At 43.8% G+C, this 25,421-nt stretch overlaps 1 protein-coding gene across 10 annotated transcripts in view; it reads left to right on the forward strand.

Annotated features, from left to right (window-relative positions):
* The window catches only part of CORIN (corin, serine peptidase), a 261,755-nt gene that overhangs the window by 154,920 nt on the left and 81,414 nt on the right, over positions 1-25,421 (forward strand). For 9 of the 10 annotated variants that reach the window (XM_034771341.1, XM_034771332.1, XM_034771335.1 and 6 more), the window contains exons 7-9: positions 12,122-12,229; positions 19,349-19,459; positions 22,547-22,669. In XM_034771341.1, the coding sequence (XP_034627232.1) occupies positions 12,122-12,229; positions 19,349-19,459; positions 22,547-22,669 (342 nt within the window). The remainder of the gene's footprint in view (positions 1-12,121; positions 12,230-19,348; positions 19,460-22,546; positions 22,670-25,421) is intronic. The other variant, XM_034771340.1, reaches the window with a different exon arrangement.

Here is a 25,421-nt window from a genome sequence, read left to right on the forward strand (position 1 = left end):
GTAGTTCATGCTGATACAGTTTCAAGACAAATAATGTTTTGAATTTTAAACCTAGCAGGGTGCTGTTCTGCTCATATGAAACATACACAGAAATCACATATTTTCATTTAGTTTTATGGTTTTGGAATTTGCCATTTCATTCCTTTTCTTTTTTTTATACACTGGTCTGAAAAATTCAAGACAGCGAGATTATTTTATTTCATTCTCTTACACACAGTGCTTGGCTTTAAGCCATAAGTTCAGATGTGAACTTCTGAAATAATGCAAAATTAGTAGAGAGAACAAATCTTTTTGTGGGGGTAGGAAGTGATTAATATCCATAGTCTAAAATTAAGGTTGTTAAGCCTGGGGAAGCTCTACAAATTTACCAAGCTCTCCCAAATTTGAGACCACTCCCTTAGTTCTGTTAACAGAAGTGCTAATACTAAAGCAGTCAGGCCAAGCCTGAAGACTGTCAAGCCCCATGTCTAAGGTTGGGAAGAGGAGACCTGCACCCTCTATGTGGTTGGTTACTGCTTAAAGGTTTAGGAGCTCATGTTAATGAACTCCCTACCCTTTCTTTTCCCCCAAACAGTGCCATGAGTATTTCCAACCCCCTCTCTCCATGCAAATAAGTGCAAAAGGGCTATAGTTATCTTCATGTGGCTCCTGTGTGCAAAGACAAAGGGTTTGGGGATGGATATTCATCTTCTAAAAAGAGTAATAACAGATGTTACCATATGATGTAACAATATGTGTGGGAGTGTAGTGGTTACTGGAGTTCTGGCCCTTTTCACTCCCTGATTACCAGGAATCAAAGTTTCTTTATCTTGGTGAACTTTCTCCTCTTCCCTTGGTTAGCAGATTTACTTTGGAGCTCTCTGCCAGGAAGATGAGAAGTACATCCGGAGCAGGAAGCCTGCCAATCAGTCGGGCTATTGGATCAGTAAGGTGCTAAAGGAACTAACTCTGTTTTTGGAGAAGCTAAAAGAATTCTTTGCATCGGTCTTCACTGCAGAGGATGTGAGGCAGATTCACACACCTGAGCCATTCTTTTTTGGTGACAGAGCTGAGGAACTGTCCCATCAATAGAGGATGTTTTGGAACAAATTGATAATTAAACAGTAATAAATCAGCAGGACCAGATGGTATTCACTCAAGAGTTCTGAAGGAACTCAAATATGAAATTGCAGAACTACTACTGTGGTATGTAACCTATCACTTAAATCAGCCTCTGAACCAGATGACTGGTGGATAGCTAATGTAATGCTGATTTTTTTTTAATAGGCTCCAGAGGCAATCCTGGCAAATACAGGACAGTAAACCTAACTTCAGTACCCGGCAACTTGGTTAAAATATAGTAAAAAACAGAAATATCAGACATATAGATGAACACAATATGTTGGGAAAACATCAACATGGCTTTCGTAAGGGGAAATCATGCCTCACTAATCTATTAAAATGCTTTGAGGGGGTCGACAAACTTGTGGACTAGGGTGGTCCAGTGGATATAATGTACTTGGACTTTCAGAAAGCCTTTGACAAGGTCCCTTGCCAAAGGCTCTTAAGCAAAGTAAACTGTCATGGGTTAAGAGGGAAGATCCTCTCATGGATCAGTAACTGGTTAAAAGACAGGAAACAAAGGGTAGGAATAAATAGTCAGTTTTCACAGTGGAGAAAGGTAAATAGTGGGGTCCCCGACTGATCTGTACTGGGACTAGTGCTGTTCAACATAGTCATAAATGATCTGGAAAAAGGGGTAAACAGTGAGGTGGCAAAGTTTTCTGACTATGCAAAATTATTCAAAATAGTTAATCCAAAGCTGATTGTGAAGAGTTACAAAGGAATCTCACAAAACTGGGTGCATGAGCAACAAAATGGTAGATGAACCTTATTGTTGATAAATGCAAAGTAATGCACATTGGAAAATATAATTCCAATTATACATACCAAATGATGGGTCTAAATTACTATTACCACTCAAGAAAGAGATTTTGGAGTCATTGTGGATAGTTCCCTGAAAATAATTCCTCAATGTGCAGTGGCAGTCAAACAAGCTAACAGAATGTTAGGAACCATTAGGAAAAGGGTAGATAATAAAACAGAAAATAGCATAATGACACTATCTAAATTCATGGTACGCCCACACTGAATACTGAATGCAGTTCTGGTCGTCCCACCTCAAAAAAGGTATGTTATAATTGGAAGAAGTACAGAAAAGGGCAACAAAAATGATTTGGGGTACAGAACAGCTTCCATACAAGGAGATTTTATAAAGACTGGAACTGTTCAGCGTAGAACAGAGACGACTAAGGGTGGATATGATATAGCTCTATAAAATCATGAATGGCATAGAGAAAGTGAATAAAGAAGTATTATTTACCCCTTCACATAACACAAAAACGTGGGGTCACCCAATTAAATGAATAGGCAGTACATTTAAAACAAACATAAGGAGGTACTTCCTCACACAATGCACAGTCAACCCGTGGAACTCTACCTGGCTATGTTCTGAAGGTCAAAAGTATAACGAGTCTCAAAAAAGAATTAGATAAGTTCATGTAGGATAGGTCCATCAATAGCTATTAGCCAAGATGGTGAGGAATGCAACCCCCCTGCTCTGAGTATCCCCAGTTTCTGACTGCCAGTAACTGGGACTGGACAACAGAGGATGGATCACTCAATGATTGCCTGTTCTGTTCATTCCCTCTGAAGCATCTGGCAATGGCCACTGTCAGAAGACTGGATACTGGGTTAGATGGGCCATTGATCTGACCCAGTATGGCTGTAATTACGTTTCTTATCTTCCTTGTTACATTGTTGCCCTTACTTCTGCACTGCCTTCAGAGCTGGGTGGCCAGAGAACAGTGTAACTGTATCCTTTCTATCAATGAATCAATCACTTATTGTAGCGGGGGTGGACACCCGCTCCTGCCTGGAAGGGCTTGAAAGCAGCCCTGGAGAGGGCTGCAACTCTAAAAGCTGCTAGGCTGATTGGTGAAGTAGCTGCAGCTTTTCACGCCTCAATCAGTGTCAGCTGGCCTGTATAAAAAGGCTGTGAGCCAGAGGCCCAGAAGCAGTCTTTCTCTGCGTTCAGAGAGAGAAAGGCCTGGCTGCAGGGAGATTAACCAGGTATCTGGAGTGGAACAGGGCTGGGGAAAGGCCAAGGGAGCTGGGGAGCTCCGGCCTAGGAAAGCCCCAGGCTGCAGGCCTAGTAAGGCCTATTAGGTACTGGGTTGCAGGAGGCAGTCCATGGGTAGGCAGAGGCAGCAGGTCCAAACCCCTTTGCCTGTGATGAGTGGCTTATATTGCAGTCTACCCCAGTGAACAGGGGCTAGATAGAGACTGGTGGTAGCCGTATACTGAGGCGAGGTGGGGATAGTGGGTGGGGGTTCCCCTGGGAGGGGGAGACCCAGAGCTGTGAGGGGTTACTGCCAGGGGGCAGCACCCCAGACAACAGGGCACCAGGTCCTGGGAGGGACACGGGGGCCAAGCGGTAGCGGGACACTGGCCTGCAGAGAGCGCTCCAACAGCTGGAGAGCTAATTCCTGGAGACGACCAGCAGGAGGCGACGCAGGGGTGAGTCCCGCACCGCTACACTTATCTCTAAGTTACAGTTTGGCAGGTACTAGCATTGATTTACTACTGCCATCAGATATGACAAAACAAAACAATGTACCTGTTACGGTGTTGTTAATTATGCTACCCCAAAAAATTAATTGTGAATAATTTTATGTACTTTAGTGTCTCACACTGTAACAACGTGGAACAACACTGAATTAAGCAGGATAGTAAGTGTTTACACTGAACACAAGAGTACTTACTGGCAGTGTTCCCTCTAATTTTCCCACTAATATGGAGGTGATGTGTGACACATAACAAAATTCATGTATTGGGGGTGTGGCCGAGGGGTTCGGAGTGTGGGAGGGGGCTCAGGGCTGGGGCAGAGGGTTGGGGTGCAGGGGTGTGAGGGCTCCGGCTGGGGGTGTGGGCTCTGGGGTGGGGATGGGGATGAAGGGCTCAGGGCTGGTGCAGGGGGTTCGGTGCAGGGGGTGAGGGCTCCGGCTGAGGGTGTGGGTTCTGGGGTTGGGCCAGGGATGAGGGGTTTGGGGTGCAGGAGAGTGTTCTGGGGCTATGCCAGGGAGAGAGGACTCCCCCCAGCCCTCTCTCCCCACAACAGCACCTGGGCTGTGGGGGAGAGGTGCCTCTACCCACCGTGATAGCTCTGGGGCTGGGGCTGCAGGATAGGCACCCCTTCCCTGGCAGGTCTGGGCTGGGCTGGGTTTGGGTCGGGGGGAGGAGCACCGCAGCAAGTCCACGATGGGGCTAGGTTTGGCCCATGGGAGGGCTGCCCCGGCCGAGGTAGGGGTGCCCTGGCTGCAGCTGGGTTTGGGCCAGGGTAGGGGCACCCCAGTTGGTCCAGGCACCCTGGTCGTGGCAGACTTGGGACCGGGGGAAGGGTGCCCCAGCAGGTCCCCGGGCAGGTTCCCTGAGTGGCACTAGGAATGCTGCTGTGCAGCCGTGCAGCTTACAGGGAACTTAGTTTACTGGGTCCTTTGTCCCATCTGCCACACAATGGACAGTCATGGAAAGAAAGAGTAAACCCACTTGGGGATGTCTGTATTAGTAGATCATTTGGAGAGAAAATAGTGGACCAAATTCTGAGCTCACACCAGTGTAAACCAAGAGTTATGCCTTTGAAATCATTCTAGTAAGATCAGAATCAGGCCCACAAGTTCTTGCAGTAAAAGACTTGGGGTCATATTTTCAAAACAGCTTACTCTTTATTTAGCTGTGGCCCTTGAAAATCAAGAGTGATCCTGGGTGGTCTGGAAGTGAGGATGGGAGTAAGGATGAGCAGTCACAATTGCTATAATTTCTGAGCCCCAGAGAATAATACATGAGAACAATATTGGACAGTTCTATGCTGTGAAAATCATTGGATACAATGAGAAATTGATTTGCATGTGCGGTTTCACAATAGGTTAAAATGATTTTCATAATGTAGCCCTAGCTCCCTCTGCTCTGGGTCTATAACACAAAGTCAGGCCGGACAGCTGCAAAAGGGTCTTGGAAGGCCGATATGTTAGCCCCAGAATGTTAAAGGCTCTTTTTCCTACACACTGAGAAGGGATTACCTCACGTCAATTAGGGACACCTGATTCCAATTAAGGGCTGCCTGAGGCCTTTAAAAATCCTTCTCTGGGTGGGGGAGAGAGAGAGAGAGAAGCTGTTGCCAGACTAATGACAGCAAAGAAATAAGCCGCTCCAGGATGAGAGGCTGTGCTCCTTCCTATAGGGGAAACAGCCAAACCTGAGTGCCTGTTAAGGGGAGGACTAACACCTCAGGGCAATCAACAGGACAACACCCTGCACCAGTGAGGGGGCAGTGAAAAGTACCCCCGCTGGGTTTTTTGTTTGTTTGAGACTGTTTCCTTTTTGTTTGGTGGAGGATCACCCTAAAGGCCAACCCTCAGTCCTGAAATTAGGACTAAGGGAGCACAGGAGGGGGAAGGCAAACCCTGCCCTGGGAGGGGCTGCTTACCTCAGGTCAACCATTGCCAGAGGGGGAAGCGCTAAGTCTGGCGAGAGAAAGGAGGTGCCTTGCCACACGTGGTATTAGCAGTGGGATAGACTTCATGGCAAATCATCCCAGGGCAAGGTAAATCACTTCCACCCCCAAAATGGACGACATAGTGAGGGCACTGGTACAGGCCACGGCAGCAAAACAAAAAACTACCAAGGTCTAGATGGCTGCCCAATAGAAGTCGGTATGAATCAACTGCTGATGTGCCAGCAGTCCAGGATTGAGCCATCCTGAAGAAGGTCATGAACCAGCTGAAGGCCCTGACCATTCTGATGCATGGCCATGACGGGACACGGTCCCTAAGGGCAAGTAGTTACCTACAGAAGATGACATTGGAAGATGATGTGGAGGCATATCTTCTTGCCTTCGAGAGAATGGCCCAATGTGAGGTCTGGCCCCAAGACCAGTGGGCCAGCATCCTTGCCCCTTTCCTGTGTGGGGAGGCCCAGAAGGCCTACTATGACATGGCAATGGAAACAGCTACATTTACCCCCAGCTGAAGGCTGAGCTTCTGGGGAGGTCCGGGGTGACAACAGTTATAAGGGCTCAGAGGTTCCATGAGTGAAGGTGTCAGGATGGCAAAGCACTGAGGTCCCACCTGTTCGACCTGATCCATCTGATGAGGAAGTGGCTGCGCCCCAAGATCCACAACCTGGAGAAAATTATGGAAGTCATAGTCTTGGACAGGTTCATGAGAGGACTACTGCCAAATCTATGAGGATGGGTCAGCCAAAATGACCCCTCCTCCTATGATGCATTAGTTGCCCTTGTAGAGAAACACTTAATGGCCAAAGAACTTTCTCAGACTACCGGGGAAGAGATGCGCTGGGTCAAGAGGCCAGTCCCCGCTCCAAGGGCCTGTGCTTCCGAAGCACTAGGAGAACTATATTGGTGGGGTGGGGGGGAGGAGGGAGAGAAGAGGCTGAAGAGTGGCCTGAAGCCGCAAAGGGACTTGGGGACCTGGGGAGAAAGGATCATGTGGTAAGGCCCACTGGCCCAAAGAATAGAGGGATACCTCGAGTAGGATATAGGTGTTATGCTTGTGGGGAAATGGGGCATATGGTGGCCCAGTGCCCTAATGTGGAGGAGCCCATGCAGTGCAATCTGGGGTATCATGAAGATCTTTGTGGCTTGATAAACCTTGTGGGAGTCGCGATGGCCCCCCCATAGATATATACGGCCAGTTAGGATGAATGGCATACAGACGATTGAATTAGTGGACTCCAGAAGTGCTGTCATGCTGGTCTCAAGGAAACTCATGGGGCAGGACCAGTTGTCTCGGGCCAAATGCACTGGAATAACCTGTGTACATGGTGCTGTCAATTATTATCCAACCATCCCTGTACAAATTGAGGTCCAGGGGAATACCACAAGGGTGATGGTGGAGGTGGTCCCGAAATTCCCATATCCGGTCCTTATAGGATGAGACTTCTTAGGGTTTGGAAGCCTACTCCCCATAGAGGAGTCAGAGGAGAGTAGTGACCCTGGGATTAATACAATGGACCCAGTAGCTAGCCCTCTCCCAGTCTTCTGTGAATTAGCCCAGGACTTGTTCTCTACAACTGGGAAGCCTTGGAAGACTAGGCAAGAAAGGAGGGCAGACAAGAGGTTGGGAACCAGGATCTTGGCCCAGAACCAAAAGGCTGCACTCGTAGGGAAGAATTTGTGTCCAGTTGGCAGGGGGCGACGCAGAGTCGACAAGTTAGAAGCTGGACCCAATTCCATGGAGTCCAACCCTGAGAGAGAAACAGAAGTAGGTCCCCTTGAATTTAGGCATATTGGACCCTCATTTGAGAATTTTGGGAAGGATCATGCCAATGATCTGCTATACAATAATATTAGAAAAGAGATAATTGAAGTGAATGGGGTCCCAGTGGAGGGGAAAACCGAAGTCCCAGGGCCACATTTCATGATAAAAAGGGACCTATTATATAGAGTAGTCTGACTGCAAGAGCAAGAGGTGGAGCAGCTCTTGGTACTTGAAGGCACCACAGGGCAGTGTTGAACCTAGCTCATAGTCATTTATTCGGAAGACATCTGGGGGTAGAAAAGACCCTTGATTGACTCCTATGGAGATTCTTTTGGCCAAGAGTTTATATGGAGGTACGACGATATTGCGCCTCCTGCCCAGAATTCCAATTGCATATCTCCCCACCACACTTGAGGGTCCCTTTAGTACCTCTGCCAATTATCAAAGTCCCATTCAAGAGGATAGCCATGGACCTGATAGGCCCACTGGAGAAGTCAGCCTGGGACCATCAGAGTGTGCTCGTTGTTCTGGACTACGCCACCTGATATCCAGAAGCCATACCCCTATGAAACACAATGTCCAAAGCGATAGCTAAGGAATTAACCAAAATTTTCTCTAGGGTGAGAGATCTTGATAGATCAAGGAACCCCCTTTGTGTGAAAGTTGAAGAAGGACTTGTGTGCAATGCTCCACGTATGGGACCTAAGAATGTCAGTCTACCATCTACAGACAGATGGCTTCATTGAATGCTTTAATAGGACACTGAAGAACAGGATACAGAAAGTGGTGAGCCAGGATGGGAAAAATTGGGATATCTTACCACCTTACCTGATGTTTGCTATACGGAAGGTTCCCCAGACTTCAACTGGGTTTTCCCCCTTCGAGCTGTCATCGCTAAGGAGGGCTTGGAAGAACAACCTAACAAGGGACGAAGCATCATTGAGCATGTGATGCAGATGAAGGACAGGATAGCCAAAGGTCCCCCATAATGTGGAAACACATGGAGAAGGCACAAGAGGCCCAATAGACCTATTAAAATTGCCGAGCGACAGCCCAGAAATTCCAGGCGGGAGATTGGGTAATGGTGCTGGAGCCCACAGCTGAGAGCAAGCTCCTGGCCTGATGGCAGGGGCCATATGAAGTAACAGAAGCCACTGGGGAAGTCAACTATAAGGTTCGACATCCTGATCACCGGAAGCTGGAACAGATCTACCATGTCAACCTATTGAAACCCTGGCAAGACATGGAAGCTCATTTGGTCATCCTAGAGACATCACCCCAAGAAAGCAAACATCAGGGACTGTTAGGGATATCCCCTAAATTGACCCCTGAACAATGAGCAGAAGACATCAATATGATTGAACGGAACCATGACGTGTTCTCAGAGAAGCCAGGTGGGACCACATCATCACATGTCCTGGAGTAAAAGTGAATGTTAAGACATACTGGATCCCAGAGGCAAAAAGGGAGGAGATCAGGACTGAAGTTGGGAGAATGCTGGAGCTGGGAGTCATTGAGGAGTCTCATAGTCAATGGTCCAGTCCGTTGTCCTGGTACCTAAGCCAGATGGCAGCATGAGATTCTGCAGTGACTTCCGAAAATTAAATGAGGTGTCCCAGTTTGATGCGTACCCCATACTTAGCATAGATGAGCTAATGGACTGGTTGGGAAAAGCTAATTTTTTGTCCACCTTTGACCTGACCAAAGGCTATTGGCAAATGCCTTTTCGACATCAGAGGGATTGTACAGTACACAGTCCTCCCTTTTGGATTACATGGGGCTCCTGCAACCTTCCACATGGCAAGTATGCGGCCACTTACCTTGATGATGTCATCATACATAGCCCAGATTGGGAGACACACCTAGAAAAGGTGGAAGCAGTATTGGATAACCTGAGGAAGACAGGTCTCACTGCGAATCCCTCCAAATGTGCAACAGGGCTAGCAGAAGCCAAATACCTTAGGTACGTAGTTGGGAGGGGCATAGTGAAGCCCCAACTGAACAATTACAGGCGATACAAAACCCCCTACTGATCTGGAAGAAACAGGTCAAAGCATTCCTGGGAATAGCTGGGTAGTACAGGCGATTCATTCCCCACTTTGCTACCAGAGCATACCAGTTGATGGATCTAATAAAAACCTGGGGCCTAGACATAGTGAAATAGACCAGCACAATTGAGGAAGCTTTTACAGATCTGAGGACCACTCTCTGCAGTAATCCAGTGCTAGTATCCCTGAACTTTTAGAAGGAGTTCTTGCTGCAAACGGATGACTCCAAGGTCAGGTTGGGAGCCGTGCTCTCTCAAATGGTAAGAGAGAAAGACCACCCAATCTTATTCCTTAGTAGGAAATTCCTGCCCAGAGAACAAAGGTATGCCGTGGTATAGAAGGAATGCCTTGTAGTAAGGTGGGCCATGGAAACCCTCCGATACAACTTGGATGGAGGTTTACCCTCATCACTAACCATACCCCCCTGAAATGGATGCACCTGAACAAAGGCCTGGTCCCCACTAAGCCCCCACTTCGGACTAAGGTACGCAAGTTCAGCTACGTTAATAACGTAGCTGAATTCAAAGTACCTTAGTCTGAACTTACCGCGGGTCCAGACGCGGCAGGAAGGCTCCCCCGTCAATGACGCATACTCCTCTCAGCGAGCTGAAGTACCGGCGTCGACGGCGAGCACTTCCGGGATCGATCCGGGATCGATTTATCGCGTCTTAACCAGACGCAATAAATCGATCCCAGAACATCGATTGCCTGGGTAAGTGAAGACGTACCCAAAGAAAGAAATGCAAGGGTAACGAGATAGTTCCTGTCATTACAACCCTTCCACTTCAGAGTGCAACACAGGTCAGGGACCAGGCATGGCAACGCTGATGGCCTGTCAAGGGTGCACTGTTTTTTGACCCAAGTAGCCCAAACCCATGGTGTTGAGCAGGGGTGTATGTCTGTGTGACAAAGTCAGGCCGGATGGCTGCAAGAGGGTCTTGGTAGGCCGATATGTTAGCCCCAGAATGTTAAAGGCTCTCTTCCCTATAAGCTGAGAAGGGGTTACCTCAGGTCAATTAGGGACAAGTGATTCCAATTAAGGGCTGCCTGAGGCCTTTAAAAAAACCCTCCTCTGGGCAGAGAAGAGGGGAAGAGAGACAGACAGACAAGCTGCTGCCAGGCTAGTAGCAGCAGGGAAATAAGCCGCTCCAGGATGAGAGGCTGTGTTCCTTCCCCTAGGGGAAACCTGAGCGCCTGCTAGGGGAAGGACTGACACCCCAGAGCAACCAACAGAATGACACCCTGCACCAGTGAGGAGGCAGCGAAAGTTCCCCCTCTGGGTGTTTTTTGTTTTGTTTATGAGACTGTTTCCTTTTTGTTTGGTGGAGGATCACCTCATAGGCCAATCCTCAGGCCTACCCTGAAAATAGGACTAAGGAAGCACAGAAGAGGGAAGGCAAACCCTGCCCTGAGAGGGGATGATTACGTCAGGTCCGCCATCGCCAGAGGGGGAAGCACTAAGTCTTGCAAGAGAAAGGCAGTGCCTTGTCACACAAAGCACTGTGTCATGCCTTGGAAAATGTTAAAATTTGCTCATCTATGTCTTGATAACATTGTAAGTACAATGGCAGATGTGATGTGCAAGATTTGTGAACGCTTGATCCAGCCCACCAAACCAACACAATCTTTCCATTTGCAGATTTCCAGTGCTTACACTAATCTCCAACTTTCAGGAGAGATGTGTTGTATCTTAAAAAAGATACAGCAGGCCCAGACCCTTGTCTTCAGCCAAGGAACGTGCAGAACAAATCAGGCCTGATTCTGGGGTCACGGTATGCAGGGCTGGTCCCTGGGCATATATTAGGGCAGCCTGAGGCTTCTGCCAATTTACTTCTGCTACCAATTCCACAAGGGGCGGAAACCATAGCCAGGTTTTGGAACAACCCGTGAGTTTCCCAGCCAGACACACTTTCCTCCAGTCACTGGCAGAGAAGGTAGGGTAGCAATCTTTATGCAGGCTTTTCATCACCAGAGAATCTCCCTATGCTGGAAATCCTTCTTGAGCCACATATATGTTTATCAATGACCAGGTTGTGTGTGCAGTGTGGTGCAAAGGGACTTCACTGTTTCGGAGGATTTGGCCAATGCATTTCCTGAGAATAGTAGGAAGAACTGAGAATTAACCTTATCACCATTTTGAGGCAAAGAAACATACTTTCTGTGCGGTAAATACAGTAGCTGTTGCTTAATAGCAATCTGTATACTAACATCTTTCATTTAATGGCAACATTTTGCTGGGAACCGATCCTGTTCCATTGACTTTAATATTAATTGGATTCGGATATTGGCAACAGGCATGCCGCTTACCACTTTTTTTTAGGAAGAAAGTCCCTGGCCACAGGCAGTCTGTGGGGCTGTAACCAGGGAAGTGCTGGGGCTGCACACTATCTTTCCATGTGCTTTCTGGTCTGCATCCTGCCCTGGCACTGGAGTGCAGAGTTGTGCTGAGCTCTGGCCTCAGACAGGTTTGTGGGCCGGGGAAGGCATGTCCCAATACTTTCTTCCTGGCTGCAGCCAAAAAGGTCCACAAAGAGTCTTTGATCCTTCTTCTTATATTCAGTATCCATATTGGATTCTAATGAACTGATGTGCTTATGCAATATAGTTGTTGGCTTATATGTGTGTTTACTACTATAATATAGCTATTGTGTGTAGCTATTAATGTAGTTTAACTTGCTCTATCACTGTTGTGGTGCTGTAAACATAGAACACAATGTAGTGTTTTGTTGATGTGCTTTACAAATATTTGTTTTGCAGACTGCAGTGATGATGTGTTCCGTTGTACTACTGGGAAATGCCTCAATTACACCTTTGTTTGTGATGGATATGATGATTGTGGAGACCTGAGTGATGAACAAAACTGTGGTAATTGGGAGTGTTACATTTTTCTAAAGGCTTTAATGTAATAGCATTGTCTAAACTGACAGAATCTTTTCCCTTAGACTTACCAGAAACAGTAATATACCCTGTGTTCCACTTTATTTAGCAAGGAAGTGAACACAGATTAAAGTTTGTGACTCTTCATAACTAATTTAAAAGATTTGGAGAATTCTATCATTCAATGCTTTTTCAGCAAATGATATTTTTACACAATTTTTATGTTTTATACAAATCAGGTGCATATTTTATTGAAGAAATGTTGACTTCGTTATTTATTGTAAACTTATTCAAGGTGTGTTTCAGTTTTCCAGATAATTCAGCAGCTCATATGAGATAAAATAGAACCTAAAAATGCTGCATATCATTGGTGCCAGCAGAGCATTATGACTAAACTCTTCCTGCATAAGCATCAGGACAGACTTGTCCTCCTTGACCATCAGCTATTCACTGCTCTTTAAATCCTGATCTCCATTGAATTTCAAGGCTCTTTCCACTGATAATTATCTTCCTACCTCTCTGATCACTTCTTCAATGTCTTGTTTGGCAGATCCTCTTGGTCTCACAATCCACATTACATCTATGGTTGGCTTGAAAATGGGAATTTTTCCCATAGAAATGTTCATGGGGGGGAAAAGTCCCCATTTGAAATTTTGCCACCAGGAAATAATGGTTTCCTGATGCAAAATTTAAAGAGTTAGTGCGGAAAACCTTATTTTTCCAATTTTTGCCAGAGAGAAAAAGTTAAACAAAGTGAAAGTTCTACTTTCTCTCTGAAAGAGCTACCATTAAACATGAAAAATAATATTTTTGTTAAAATAAAAAAACCTGTTCCTTTTTAGCTTTTACTTTCATTTTCTTCTCACCTCCCAGAAAAGTGAGAGGAGAGAAGGTGTCCATTTTTTAACAATTTCAAAACAAACATTTTCAAAAATACTGAATAAATGTTTTTTCTAAAAATTTTATTCAATATATTTAAATGAAAAATTTAATCAAAAATGAGATTTTATTGAAAATTTTTTTTGACAAAAGCTCTTTTTTATTAAAAACCTTTTAACTGAAAAAAAATTCCATCCAACTTTGATCACATCTTGTCTTCCTGATATTACTTTATCCTATATAATGTCCCTAAGATTCAACCTTTTTTCCTCTATATAAACTACCTACGGCTTGGTCAAGTGTTTATTGTCTTGTGCCTTGGTTTTGTAATCTCCTCCTCACTGCCCTGGATACTTCCAATCTTGCCTACCACAAGTCTGTTAGGCCGGTTTTGAGTAATAGGCAGTAATAGCTGCATTGATGGACAATAGGCATTAGTAACCTGCGATAACAAAAACTCTCCACAACTGTCCCACCCATTTTTTCTTGTAAATTTTTTTTCATTGAATCTGATCACTTTTACTCACAGTGAATAGGCCCCAGTCCTGCAAGCACTTAATCTTGTGCATAGCTTTCTTCATGTGAGTAGTCTTCATGTGACTGATGAATTTACTATTTTGAAGACTTCAGTGGGATTTCTTATGTGAGCAAAGTTATACATGAGTTTAAGGACTTGTCTACTCTAAAAAGCTGTACTGCTTCAAAGATAAGTATAGTTAACCTCCCTAGTCCAGATGCAGTTGCTTTACAAGGGTATAGCTAGGGGAAGGGAAATAACTATACAGGTATAAGTCACCTTTCTACTGATATAACTATTTTGGGAGAAAAAAATCACACCCCTAACCAAAAGATTATTCCAAAAAAATGTTAAGTATAGAGGAGATCTTAGAGTATGTCTGCACTTAAACCACTGCAGCTGCACTGCTCTAGCACTTCAGAGTAGACGCTTCCTATGCTGACGGAAGGGGTTCTCTTATTGGCATAAGTAATCCACATCCATTAGAGGCAATAGCTAGGTTGATGGAAGAATTCTTCCTTCAACCTAGCACTGTCTACACTGTGGGTTAGGTTGGCATAACTACATCTCTCAGGGGTGTGGATTTTTCCTTATTCCTCAAGTACTTCCATTGGAATCTATCAAAGGGACTACTTGTGCTGTAAGGTATTACTCCTTGTGAGCTAAGCTGGTAGAATCAGGCCCTTACAGTGAAATCCTGGCCCCATTAAAGTGCTCAGTTGTGTAGCATGGTTGGTAATAATTTTTGAGAAAAATGGAAACAAGTTAAACTTCCTAACTTAATAGCATAATAACAGAAAACACTGACATAAAAACAATGTTTGACAGTGATTACTCTCAGATTTGTTGTGTCCCATTCTCTCTTCTTCATCTTTAACATACTCTCAAGAACTTTTATACCAAGTGTATTCTGTATATTCAACCTTTCCTAAGGGTTCGACAAAGAAAGTTTCATTACTTGAGGAAACAGAATGATGAAAGGGCAAAATAAGGCTAAGACTTCTGTCTTTTCTTGGAGTTTTCTTATGGAAAATTCTTGGCCTCTTCCAAAGCTTAGCAGGCTAGTGGGATCATTATGTGTCCCATAATGCAATGCAGATCTATCTTTTTTTACTTCTAAACAATTTTATGGTGGGATTGAAGAAAGAGATTTTCCCTCTACCTTAACCAAGAAGCCTGGCAAAATAAATAGCTATGTCTATAATAGATAAGACCGCAAGAGCTTTAGCCTTCTGAAGAATGCTTTGTTTATCTGGGAACCAGTGTTTGGTGTGTTCATTCCAACTCTCAACTGATGTCTTCAGCTGAGTGTGTAATAGGAAGAAATAGCATTTCCACAAACACAGTATCATTGCCTTCTGCTGTGCCTTATGTCACTGTTCATAATCCTTTATCTTATCTTTCAATAGGGACAGGTAGATCTCTTTGAAAATCTTTTACCTTGGCCTCTTTTTGGTGATGCAGCATCTTTGGCCATCAAAATTCTTTCTTCAGCATGAACTGTTTTCTCTGCAATATTGGCCACAGAGTCTTCCAAATCCTTGTTGGAGATCACTAGCGATTCCAGCAATTCTTTCATTGGTTGGAGTTTCTCCAAGACTCTTTTAAAATAGGTGGCATCCAAGGTGGTGTCTCTTCAGTCCTCTTAGCGTTACTTCACTGAGGAGCCAGACTATAGTCTATTCCTTATATACTATTTGAGTTTTCAGTTTCATCTCTTACCTCAGAAATATTTTATTTCTTCCAGCCATATGATCTATTAGAAATTGAGTGAAATGTCAAAAACAAAACAAAAAAAAATTACCAAACCAGTGGGTTTTAGTAATTCTGTGGGACCTCAGCATAGCTACTCACTCTACCCACATCACATGGCCATTGGACAGATCATTTCTCAATAGATGTTGATATGCTAGGAGAGATGCAGTTCTGCAGACAATTTGAGAGTGATCTGTGAATTTCAGTTTGGGAACAAATACTTTATCATACTGACATCTCTATGTAGGAATTGCAAATTAAATGGATGTACTTGACCTTAAATTTCATATTCAGAACTGTCTATGAAATAATATGCTAAAATATGAGGCTAAAGCACAAAATTACATGTGCTAGCTGCTTAGTTTCTCTGTCCAGGATATTTCCCATTTGTTAATATAAATCCAAATTACTTTAATAGGAAAAAAGATATTGGTCTATAGTATGGTAGTCACTATTGGAAACATGGCAGTTGCCTTAGGTAACATTGTGACAGGTCACAGCTGCTGTACCTCCACCTCTTCCACCAACACAGACCACTCTGAGACCTTCCTGCTTGTGAACACCAGCATGTAATTTAATTACAGTGTCTCAGTCCTTCCATCAGTGCATATCAGTGCAACCACATCCTTGCACTCTTTTCCAGCTCTCTGGCCCTTTCTTCCAGGGGTGAGTGGCTGAGATGTCTCTACTCCAAGAGCTGCCTTGTCAGGCTCTCTTAGCCTCCTCTCTTCCCCCTTCCTCCTCAAGCACTTCTTTCCTGTGCTCCTTTTTAACCACTTGCCTGCTCATGGGTTAATTAGCTCATTAACATTAACCCCTGACTTGAGCTTATGACCTATGGTCCCCTCTTACATCTTGTGGGTGATTTTATGCTTGTTAGAGGTAAAATGACATTATAGGAGTGTCAGGGGTGTATTGTTTATTAGCTTCAAACTTGCATGGGGGGCAAATAGGTGAACATAAGTACATGGATTATTAAGGTTGCTAGAGTTAAAGATCTGTTATACTAGGTGAAAGCTTTGTGCAGGAATGTGATGGGGCGCCTGCCCCACACTGAGATCTAAGGGGTTAATAGAGCCCTGGGGAGGCTGCGCAGGATGCAGCCAATCAGAGGGACTGCAATGAGCAGCCAGTCAAGGCCGGGTTGGCCCATATAAGAAGGGCTGCAGAACAGAGCAGCTTCAGTCCTCCCTGGAGTTTGAGGAGTGAGGTGGACTGGGTGCCTTGCAGGCTGAAGGCAGCAAGCACTCTGGACAGCAATACTGCAGGCAGAGACCCAGGGATCTAAAGGCAGCTCCTGGTGTGCTGCAGGCTGTGGCTCTGAGGCAAGGGCAAAGAAGGTGCTGGGCCGCAGGGAAGTGGCCCAGGGAAACCTATGGAGGAGTCAGAGGGGGCTCCGGAAGCAGTGGCCATCTACAGCATCCCTGGGTCTGGACCCAGAGTAATGGGTGGGCCCGGGTCCCCCGCAACCCCACTCGCCACTGAAGAAGTGGCTGGACTACACCCCTGGAAGTGGGGAGCACAGAGTGCGGCACAGCCAGATGGCTGTGTCACTGAACAGCATGCCGTGGTCCTGGGAGTGACATGAGTCACAGAGCAGAAGTGACAGCAGCGAGGCAACACCAGAAGAGGGTGCACTGACAAAAAGAGCTAATTCCCATAACAGCTGACAGGAGGCGCCAGAGTGGTGAGTCACACCCCGTCACAAGGAATTCTACTAACGCCTGAAGTGTAGCTAAAAAGTGAAAGATTTAAGGCAATAAACCCAAGTCAGAAACTTTGCGCTCTCGTTCTGGGAGACAAACAAGTAACCGCAAATGGTTACAGTACACCACAGAGATCTGCAAGAAGGGTGTGTGTGACATTCTGCACCTCAACGTAGCACCCTGCAACCCCCATATTCACCACTGCCATATGTTGATATGTTTTGTATATCTAGCAAGGTATCATTTTAAAACTCTTGATTTATTGAACATTAATAAAATCCCTGTTGGTTTGTATGTACTATCATTGTATGTGAAGTTATGAAGTATTGCTACATGTGCTACAGAAATATGTTGTAATGTTCAGAGATGCCCACAGCCAGCCTTTCAGTTGCAACAAAGGAGAGCCAGACAGGAGTAGATGGCCCACCAAAAAGAATTCACTATCCCAGAGGCTCCTTACAGAGGCATGTACTCAATGGAGACTGCTTGACCAATGGGGATTGCCTGACCCCCATGTCACAGCAAGGATCTTTCTAGCATCTGGAAGAAGGTATAGAAAGAGAGAGAGTGACATCATCACTTGGTTTCTCCCCCACCTCCCGTCTCAACATCCAGAAGATCATCTAGATGGAAGACAAAGACTTGGAACTAGGGATTCCGGTCCCAGGCCGGATTGGAGTCCCGCCTGTGTTTTGAGGAACTGTAAGCTGCCTGTGGGGTGAGAAACTGTTTGATTCAAATCTTGCTTAGTCTGTTAAAGTTAGAATTTAGACTATTTCTATTTTTAGTTCTTAGGTAACCAACTTTGATCTCTATGCCTATTACTTATACTCACTTTCTATAATTAATACATCTATTTTATATTTTACTAAAACAGTGTGTTTTTGGTTGAAGTGCTAGGGGAATCTCAACTTAGGTTACAAAGGCTGGTGCATGCCCACTTTCCTATGAAGAAGTAGTGAATTAAGGAATGAGCTTACATTGGCCAGGCTCTGACCAGTGCAAGACAGCACAGTTCTGGAATTTGGGGGGGGGGTATTGGCTGAAGCATCCCTACTGATGGTTCATGAGTGACTGGGAGATCATTCATGTAAGTCAGTTGGGTGTGCCCCTGCATGTGGCTGGCTGTGTAAATGCAGTGCCTGTCAGAGGCTTGTACCTTGACATTAACATGACCATGTGAGAAGCAGCTCAGGCTGGTAGGTTTGGAGGGCTCAGCGGTCCCATAGTCCAGGTTTCACCCCAGGAATCCCATCATAGGGGGCTTTGGTAATGAGGTTGCTATGGAGTATGTGCGCAGTTAGACCTCATTTACATATAGGAATTATTAAGAAATAAGTATATAAATCATTAATATTAATGTTTGATGCTTAATTACGGACACCCCAAAGGCTACATGTGGGTGGGGCAGCTATTGACCTTATAATAATTAGGGTAAAGGATCAAATATGGTATATATCCATACTCTTACCATAAGGAATGGTATAAAATATTACACCCAGTTCCCATTTCTTTGGGTTTGTTGCGTCACCGAGATGGTGTAATCTGAATCAGGACCTCCCTTCTGATGGGCTCCACTTACTTTCCCTTCTATCTTGGTTTTCAATGGTCTCCATAAATTGTGAATATGCACCATGCAAGATTGTAAGTATGAACAATACAGGAAACCACTTTACTGCACTTATCTTATCCTTATATTTATGTATATTGATCCTTTCCTACTATGTCAATTATACTTGTCTGTATTAAATAAAGTTTCTGTGTGTTTCACCAAATAACCATCTTCTCAATTAACTCTAATTACCTGCCTAGGAAAAGAACCAGTTATCTGTAACAAGTGCATGTCGCTCCCCAATACATAATCTTATAAGTGTAATAATTCTTCAGGTTACAACTTCCTAACCCCTGCCTAGTAATCAGGCCCATCTCTGACCAATTAGGCCTTCTCTAGGAACCTAATTAATGCTAATAGTGGCTAGAGAGCTGGTGCAAGCTCCATCTCTCTCAGCATTCTGACCTCACTTTACATCAGTTTTTGCCTTGTTTAAGGCATTTACTATAAGTATAAAATAGTTTAAGTAATACTGCAGGTATGGTAACCTTGTGTACTGTAGTTAATCTAACACTAAATTGCCAAAGTTGTAATGATAATGACCTTTTCAGAGCACGGAATTGTCAAGCAGAGAAATAGGAATTACACAATTGGTATTAATTTTTTTCTCTTTCTTTTCTCTCCTAATTTTTCATCAGATTGCAATCCATTGAAGCAACATCGATGTGGAGATGGAAGATGTATAACGGTAGACTGGGTATGTGATGGTGACCATGATTGTATAGACAAGTCAGATGAAGTCAATTGCTGTAAGTTACCTAATTTCTTTAGTCTCCATATCAGTATTGTTTTAAAAAAATGTTAAGGATGGAATATTGCTAGAAAGACAAGAATTTAAGGGAATTTGATTTCATATAGCTTAGTAAGTGGTAAATGTCCTTGCAGGTAACATACTGTGGCAAACATAGTTAAACTATAGGTTAGCTAATGTGATGCCAGTTTTTAAAAATGGGCTCCAGAGGTGATCCTGGCAATTACAGGACAGTAAGCCTAACTTCAGTACCAGGCAAATTGGTTGAAACTATAGTAAAGAACAGAATTATCAGACACATAGATGAACACAATTTGTTGTGGAAGAGTCAACATGATTTTTGTAAAGGGAAATCATGCCTCACCAGTCTACTAGAATTCTTTGAGGGGGGCTTGCGGACAAGGGTGATCCAGTGGATGCAATGTACTTAGATTTTCAGAAAGCCTTTGACAAGATCCCTCACCAGAAGCTCTTAAGCAAAGTAAGCTGACATAGGATAAGAGGGAAGGTCCTCTCATGGATCAGTAACTTGTTAAAAGATAGTAAACAAAGGGTAGGAATAAATGGTCAGTTTTCACAATGGAGAGAGGTAAATAGTGGTGTCCCCCAGGGGGCTGTACAGGGACCAGTACTGTTCAACATATTCATAAATGATCTGAAAAAGGGGGTAAACAGTGAGGTGGCAAAATTTGCAGTTACAAATTTGCAATTACAAAACTACTCAAGATAGTCAAGTCCAAAGCAGACTGCAAAGAGTTACAAAGGGATCTCGCAAAATTGGGTGACTGGGCAACAAAATGGCAAATTAAATTCAATATTGATAAATGCAAAATACTGCACACTGGAAAACATAATCCCAACTATACATATAAAATGCTGGGGTCTAAATTAGCTGTTACCCCTAAAGAAAGAGATCTTGGAGTCTGTTCGGCACTGCTGAGGCCACATCTAGAGTACTGCATCCAGTTTTGGGCCCTCCACTACAGAAAGGATGTGGACAAATTGGGGAGAATCCAGCAGAGGGAAACAAAAATGATTACGGGGCTGGGGCCCATGATTTATGAGGAGAGTCTGAGGGAACTGGGATTATTTAGTCTGCAGAAGAGAAGAGTGAGGGGGGATTTGATAGCAGCCTTCAACTACCTGGAAGGGGGTTCCAAAGAGGATGGACCTATGCTGTTCTCAGTGGTGGCGGATGACAGAACAAGAAGCAACGGTCAGAAGTTGCAGTGGGGGAGGTCTAGGTTGGATATTAAGAAAAACTATTTCACTAGGAGGGTGGTGAAGCACTGGAATGGGTTACCTAGGGAGGTGGTGAAATCTCCATCCTTAGAGGTTTTTAAAGCCCAGCTTGACAAAGCCCTGGCTGGGATGATTTAGTTGGTGTTGGTCCTGCTTTGAGCAGGGGAGTGGACTAGATGACGTCCTGAAGTCTCTTCCAACCCTAATTTTCTATGATTCTATGATTGTGCGTAGTTATCTGAAAACTTCCACTTAGTGTGTAGTGGCAGTCAAAAAAGCTAAAGCAATATTGAGAATCATTAGGAAAGTGATATATAATAAGATAGAAAATATCATATTGCCTCTATATGGTATCCCCACATCTTGAATACTGCATGCAAATGTTGTCACTCCATGTCAAAAAAGATGTATTGGAATTGGAAAAGATACAGGAAAGGGCAACAAAAATGATTAGGGGTATGGAATAGTTTCCATCTGAGGAGAGATTAATAAGACCGGGCCTTTTCAGCTTGGAAAAGAGACAACTAAGGGGGGGATATGATAGAGGTCTATGAAATTATGACTGGTGTGGAGAAAGTAAATAAGGAAATGTTATTTACTCCTTCTTATAACACAAGAACTAAGGGTCACCACATGAAATTAATAGGCAGCAGGTTTAAAACAAACAAAAGGAAGTATTTCTTCACACAATACACAGTCAACCTGTGCAACTCTTTGCCAGAGGGTGTGATAAAGGCCAAGACTATAACTGAGTTCAAAAAAGAGCTAGATAAGTTCATGGAGGATATCTCCATCAATGACTATTAGTCGGGATTGGCAGGGATGCAAAACCATGTTCTGAAGTGTCCCAGGCCTCTGTTTGCCAAAAACTGGGAATGGGTGATGGGGATGGATCATTTGATGATTACATGTTCTGTTCAATCCTTCTGAAGCACCTGGCATTGGCCACTGTTGGAAGACAGGATACTGAATTAGGTGGATCATTGATCTGATCCAGTATGGCTGTTCTTATGTTCTTAACCTTTCCTTCTGATTGTCAAAATGTATTGTAGTTTCCTTCTGGTTCATTATCATTTCAATTGGAATACTGCAACTGTCCTTCTTAAATTGTAAGCATTTTGGAGTAGGGACATAGGCTCTGGGCTGAAAAATTACTGAGTCCTGTGAGCCCAAGTCAGCTGGCCTGGGCCAGCTGTGGGTTTTTTATCCCTGTGTAGCCATACCCATTGACCACACAGGAGAGATAGGCTCTCCGTTCAGCTACCCACACTGGACCAGGCAGAGCTGTCATCATTCCACAGCTGATATTACATGGAAAGTTCTGCTGAGGAAAAGCCCAGAGCAGACAGAATCTTCCAAAAATTTATCTGCAAAAATCTACTGATCATGTGTAAACTGTTTTCCCCCCCCCCCCAAGTCTTATAATTTGGCAAAATGTGGATGTTTTTGCTCAGAGACAACTAAAGCCCACCCCCTGCCAAAATTCAAGTCCCTGCTCCAAAGAATGCAGGCACTGAAGATTTTTGAACAATTTTTTAACATGGGCAAAAAAACTTATTTTTCCTTAGCCTCATTCTTAGAAAAAGCCAAACCATTTGCCTGAAAATTTCCAGAAGAATTTAGCCTGAGCCAGACACCTGATAAGGAAAATTTCAGCCCAAATGGTTAAAATTTGAAAAAGTTAGCTGAAAACAGGGTCTTTATAATAATGGTAAGTGTTCAGCTACCTTTCTAAGCGTTGCTGCCAGCCCCTCCAATAATATTTATTTCAAAAAATATGTTTAAAAGAAATGAGAGACCTGTAGACATGTAGGATGATTGGAATGTGTTCTTGTTTCCCCAGCATGTTACAGTCAGGGTCTGGTGGAGTGCAGAAATGGACAGTGCATTCCCAGTGCTTTCCAGTGTGATGGGGATAATGACTGTAAAGATGGAAGTGATGAAGATAATTGCAGTGAAAATAAGGGTATGCTGTGTTTCATTCTCTTTGCAGTAAGTCAACCAATCCCCAATGACCCCTCTGTACTGGAACTTCCTTGTGGGAAATAAGAACATAAGGATGTCTGTCCCCTAAGTGGCACACAAGAGGTACCCCCCCACCCCCCCCGCCCCTCCACGTTACAGTCAGAACTTTTTCTTAACCACTCCTGAAGAATCTACCTTGAGGGTAAGCAGAGAGATGGAAATGCCATTCTAGAATTTGGTTTCATAACTAATCAGTTTTTTAAAAAATACTAGTATTCTCTGTATTTCAATAAACCCAACTGTTAAGAGTTTCCCTGAGGTTAGGATGGCACAATGGCATTTACATATCATTAGTGGTTATTGCCAGTTGGCAAGGAACATCCTGGGGAAAGACTTTCCTGATTGAAAACAGAGAATTAGAGAAAGACTGTGTTCTCATTGTTGAATTACTGGTTAAATGTGGGAAGCTCACTAAGGGAAAAAAACAGGCATGTTGTAAATCCTCACAACTGGCAATAGTGGCAGAACACAGAACTGACACACTTTGGAAAAAAGGAAATCCTTTCATATAAGTCCACTCTCCTCTGGGGTCATCTGGTGCCTTTTTCAACTCTTCTGTTCCTTTCCCTCCTCCATTAAGTTCTCTGGCCCTTCCCATTGCTATTTTAAGTCATCTCATCTAAAGAATAAATGAAGAAGTAAAGCAGAGAAATTTCAATTCATTCTCCTCTACCAAGATTGTTAGATCTTACAACTTGCATTGGTGAAAGCTACAGCAGGATAGTTTTTACATTTCTGTCATATGAAGATGTAAAACCCAGAGCCAAATGTTGCCCTCAGTTATATCTGTGCAACCCCAATCAAGGTTCAATTTCCTCTCCTCCATATTTCCCCTTCTCTGGTGTCTATTTTTGTTGTTGTCATTCTCTGCATCCCCAGCCTTATACTGTACTTTCCAGGTCCCTCTACTTCTCCTGTTAGAGGTTGCAAAATAGAGGGGAAAGGAGGGGAGCTGAGAAAGGAGAGTGGAATATGCTAGAAACTATAGTACTGTTTCTAGCAGCCTCTGAAAGATGCCTTTCCGAAGTAGCCTTGTCACATCCACCTTACTTTCTGCCTCCTAAATTATTCATCGCTAGTACAAGATGATTTAGCTGACACATTGATGCATGAGGTACAATAGAATCCAGGTGCATGTCTGTCTCTCTTGCTCTCTCTCTCTCACTCATTGTTTTTCTTGCCACTGTGGGACTAAGAATAATAAAATTTTGTTTCTGTCAGTAAAGTGACCAGATATGACTCAAAGATACAAGGAGCAGATCAAGAGTGAGAAGGGGCCATTATTATACAGTCAATGTTCTGAGTATATGCTTACAACTTAGTGTTCCCATCTAAACACTTTAGCTGCAATGCCTTTAAATTATAAGAAAATTTCTTCTTCTGTTCATTATCCCTAAATATTTAGCAAAATGCTGTTAAACACTTTTAGCAATCTGCTTTAGAGCAGGGACATTCATTTAGACAACCTTGTAAAGATTTCCCACTGGGAAAACATCTCTCTAAATTCACTTAGGACTGAAGTTCTGCCTGGTTCTTATCAGGGTGCATACTCTGGAGATTGCTATTCTGCCCATTGCACAGTCCACATAAGGGCCAGGCAGAATTCCTGTCCATACATTTGGGAGTTCAGGGACCACTCCTTCCCTGCTGCCCCAGGGCATACAGAACAGGTTGGGCCATGCCTCAGCTCCATCATACTCCAGAACTGGCTGTTGTACAAAGAGAAATAAGCTGCACTTTGTAAAGCCAGAGGACTTTCCTGTGCTTTTCCTAAGGGTGCAGCTGAGACCTACTCAGACTGTGTGCTTCACATATTCTGCTGCCTCTGCTATCCGAGCTTGTAAATTCTTTTGTTATAATGTCACTTTACATAACTTAGAAACGTTGCTATCAAAGCCAAGAGAACTTGTAGATTCTTTGGTCCCGTCTTTGAACTAGCTTTGCATAGGGGAACTGTGTGCATCTGTCTTGTATGCTCAGTAAACAGTTTTCAAGGAGTCATAGCTTTGCCAAAATAATCCTTGCAATGACTTTTGTCCTCACTTAGGACTATGCCCAGCTTTAGCTTTCTAACTTCAGTCTTTTCTGCTGTAACTCTGTCTGAGGAAATATGACTGGAATTCTAAAGCATGAGAATAGGCTGTTTTACCAAATCCAAACTAGATGAAGGGATTTTCTCAAATTTTCTTCAAAAACTCAATTCCAGGCAGAGCCCAAACATGAAAACTCCCCCCCCTGCTAATTTTTTTAAATGGTGAGAAAATGGCCCTTACAATTGAAATTTCTCTCTAACCCATGTAATACTACCAAATATGTGCTTAAGAAACTCCCAAATTGTGCGGATTCTTGTGTCGTACACACAGGTGCAGAATTAGTTTACAGTGAAGCCAAATATTATGTTAGTGGGGGCTGGAGGCGACACACTGAAAGTCTCTCTAAGACAATTGAAAGAGTAAATTCCTATACTTTTAATGTTAATGAGCGCGTTCAGTTCAGAAATTAACCAAGCCTGCGGGAAGACGTGGCATGCTCCCGTGCTAGTTGACCATCTGATCTTTTAAAATAAAAGTATAGTTTCCATATACCCCATTTCAGAATGGTAATGGGAGAATCAGAGGATTTGTAGACATGGGCCTGTTCAGCTAAACTTTCACACATTCAAATACTTATCTACATCTTGTTTAAACTTTTGG

This window comes from Trachemys scripta, chromosome 5 (assembly GCF_013100865.1).
Source record: "Trachemys scripta elegans isolate TJP31775 chromosome 5, CAS_Tse_1.0, whole genome shotgun sequence".
In the NCBI taxonomy this organism is placed as follows: Eukaryota; Metazoa; Chordata; order Testudines; family Emydidae; genus Trachemys; species Trachemys scripta.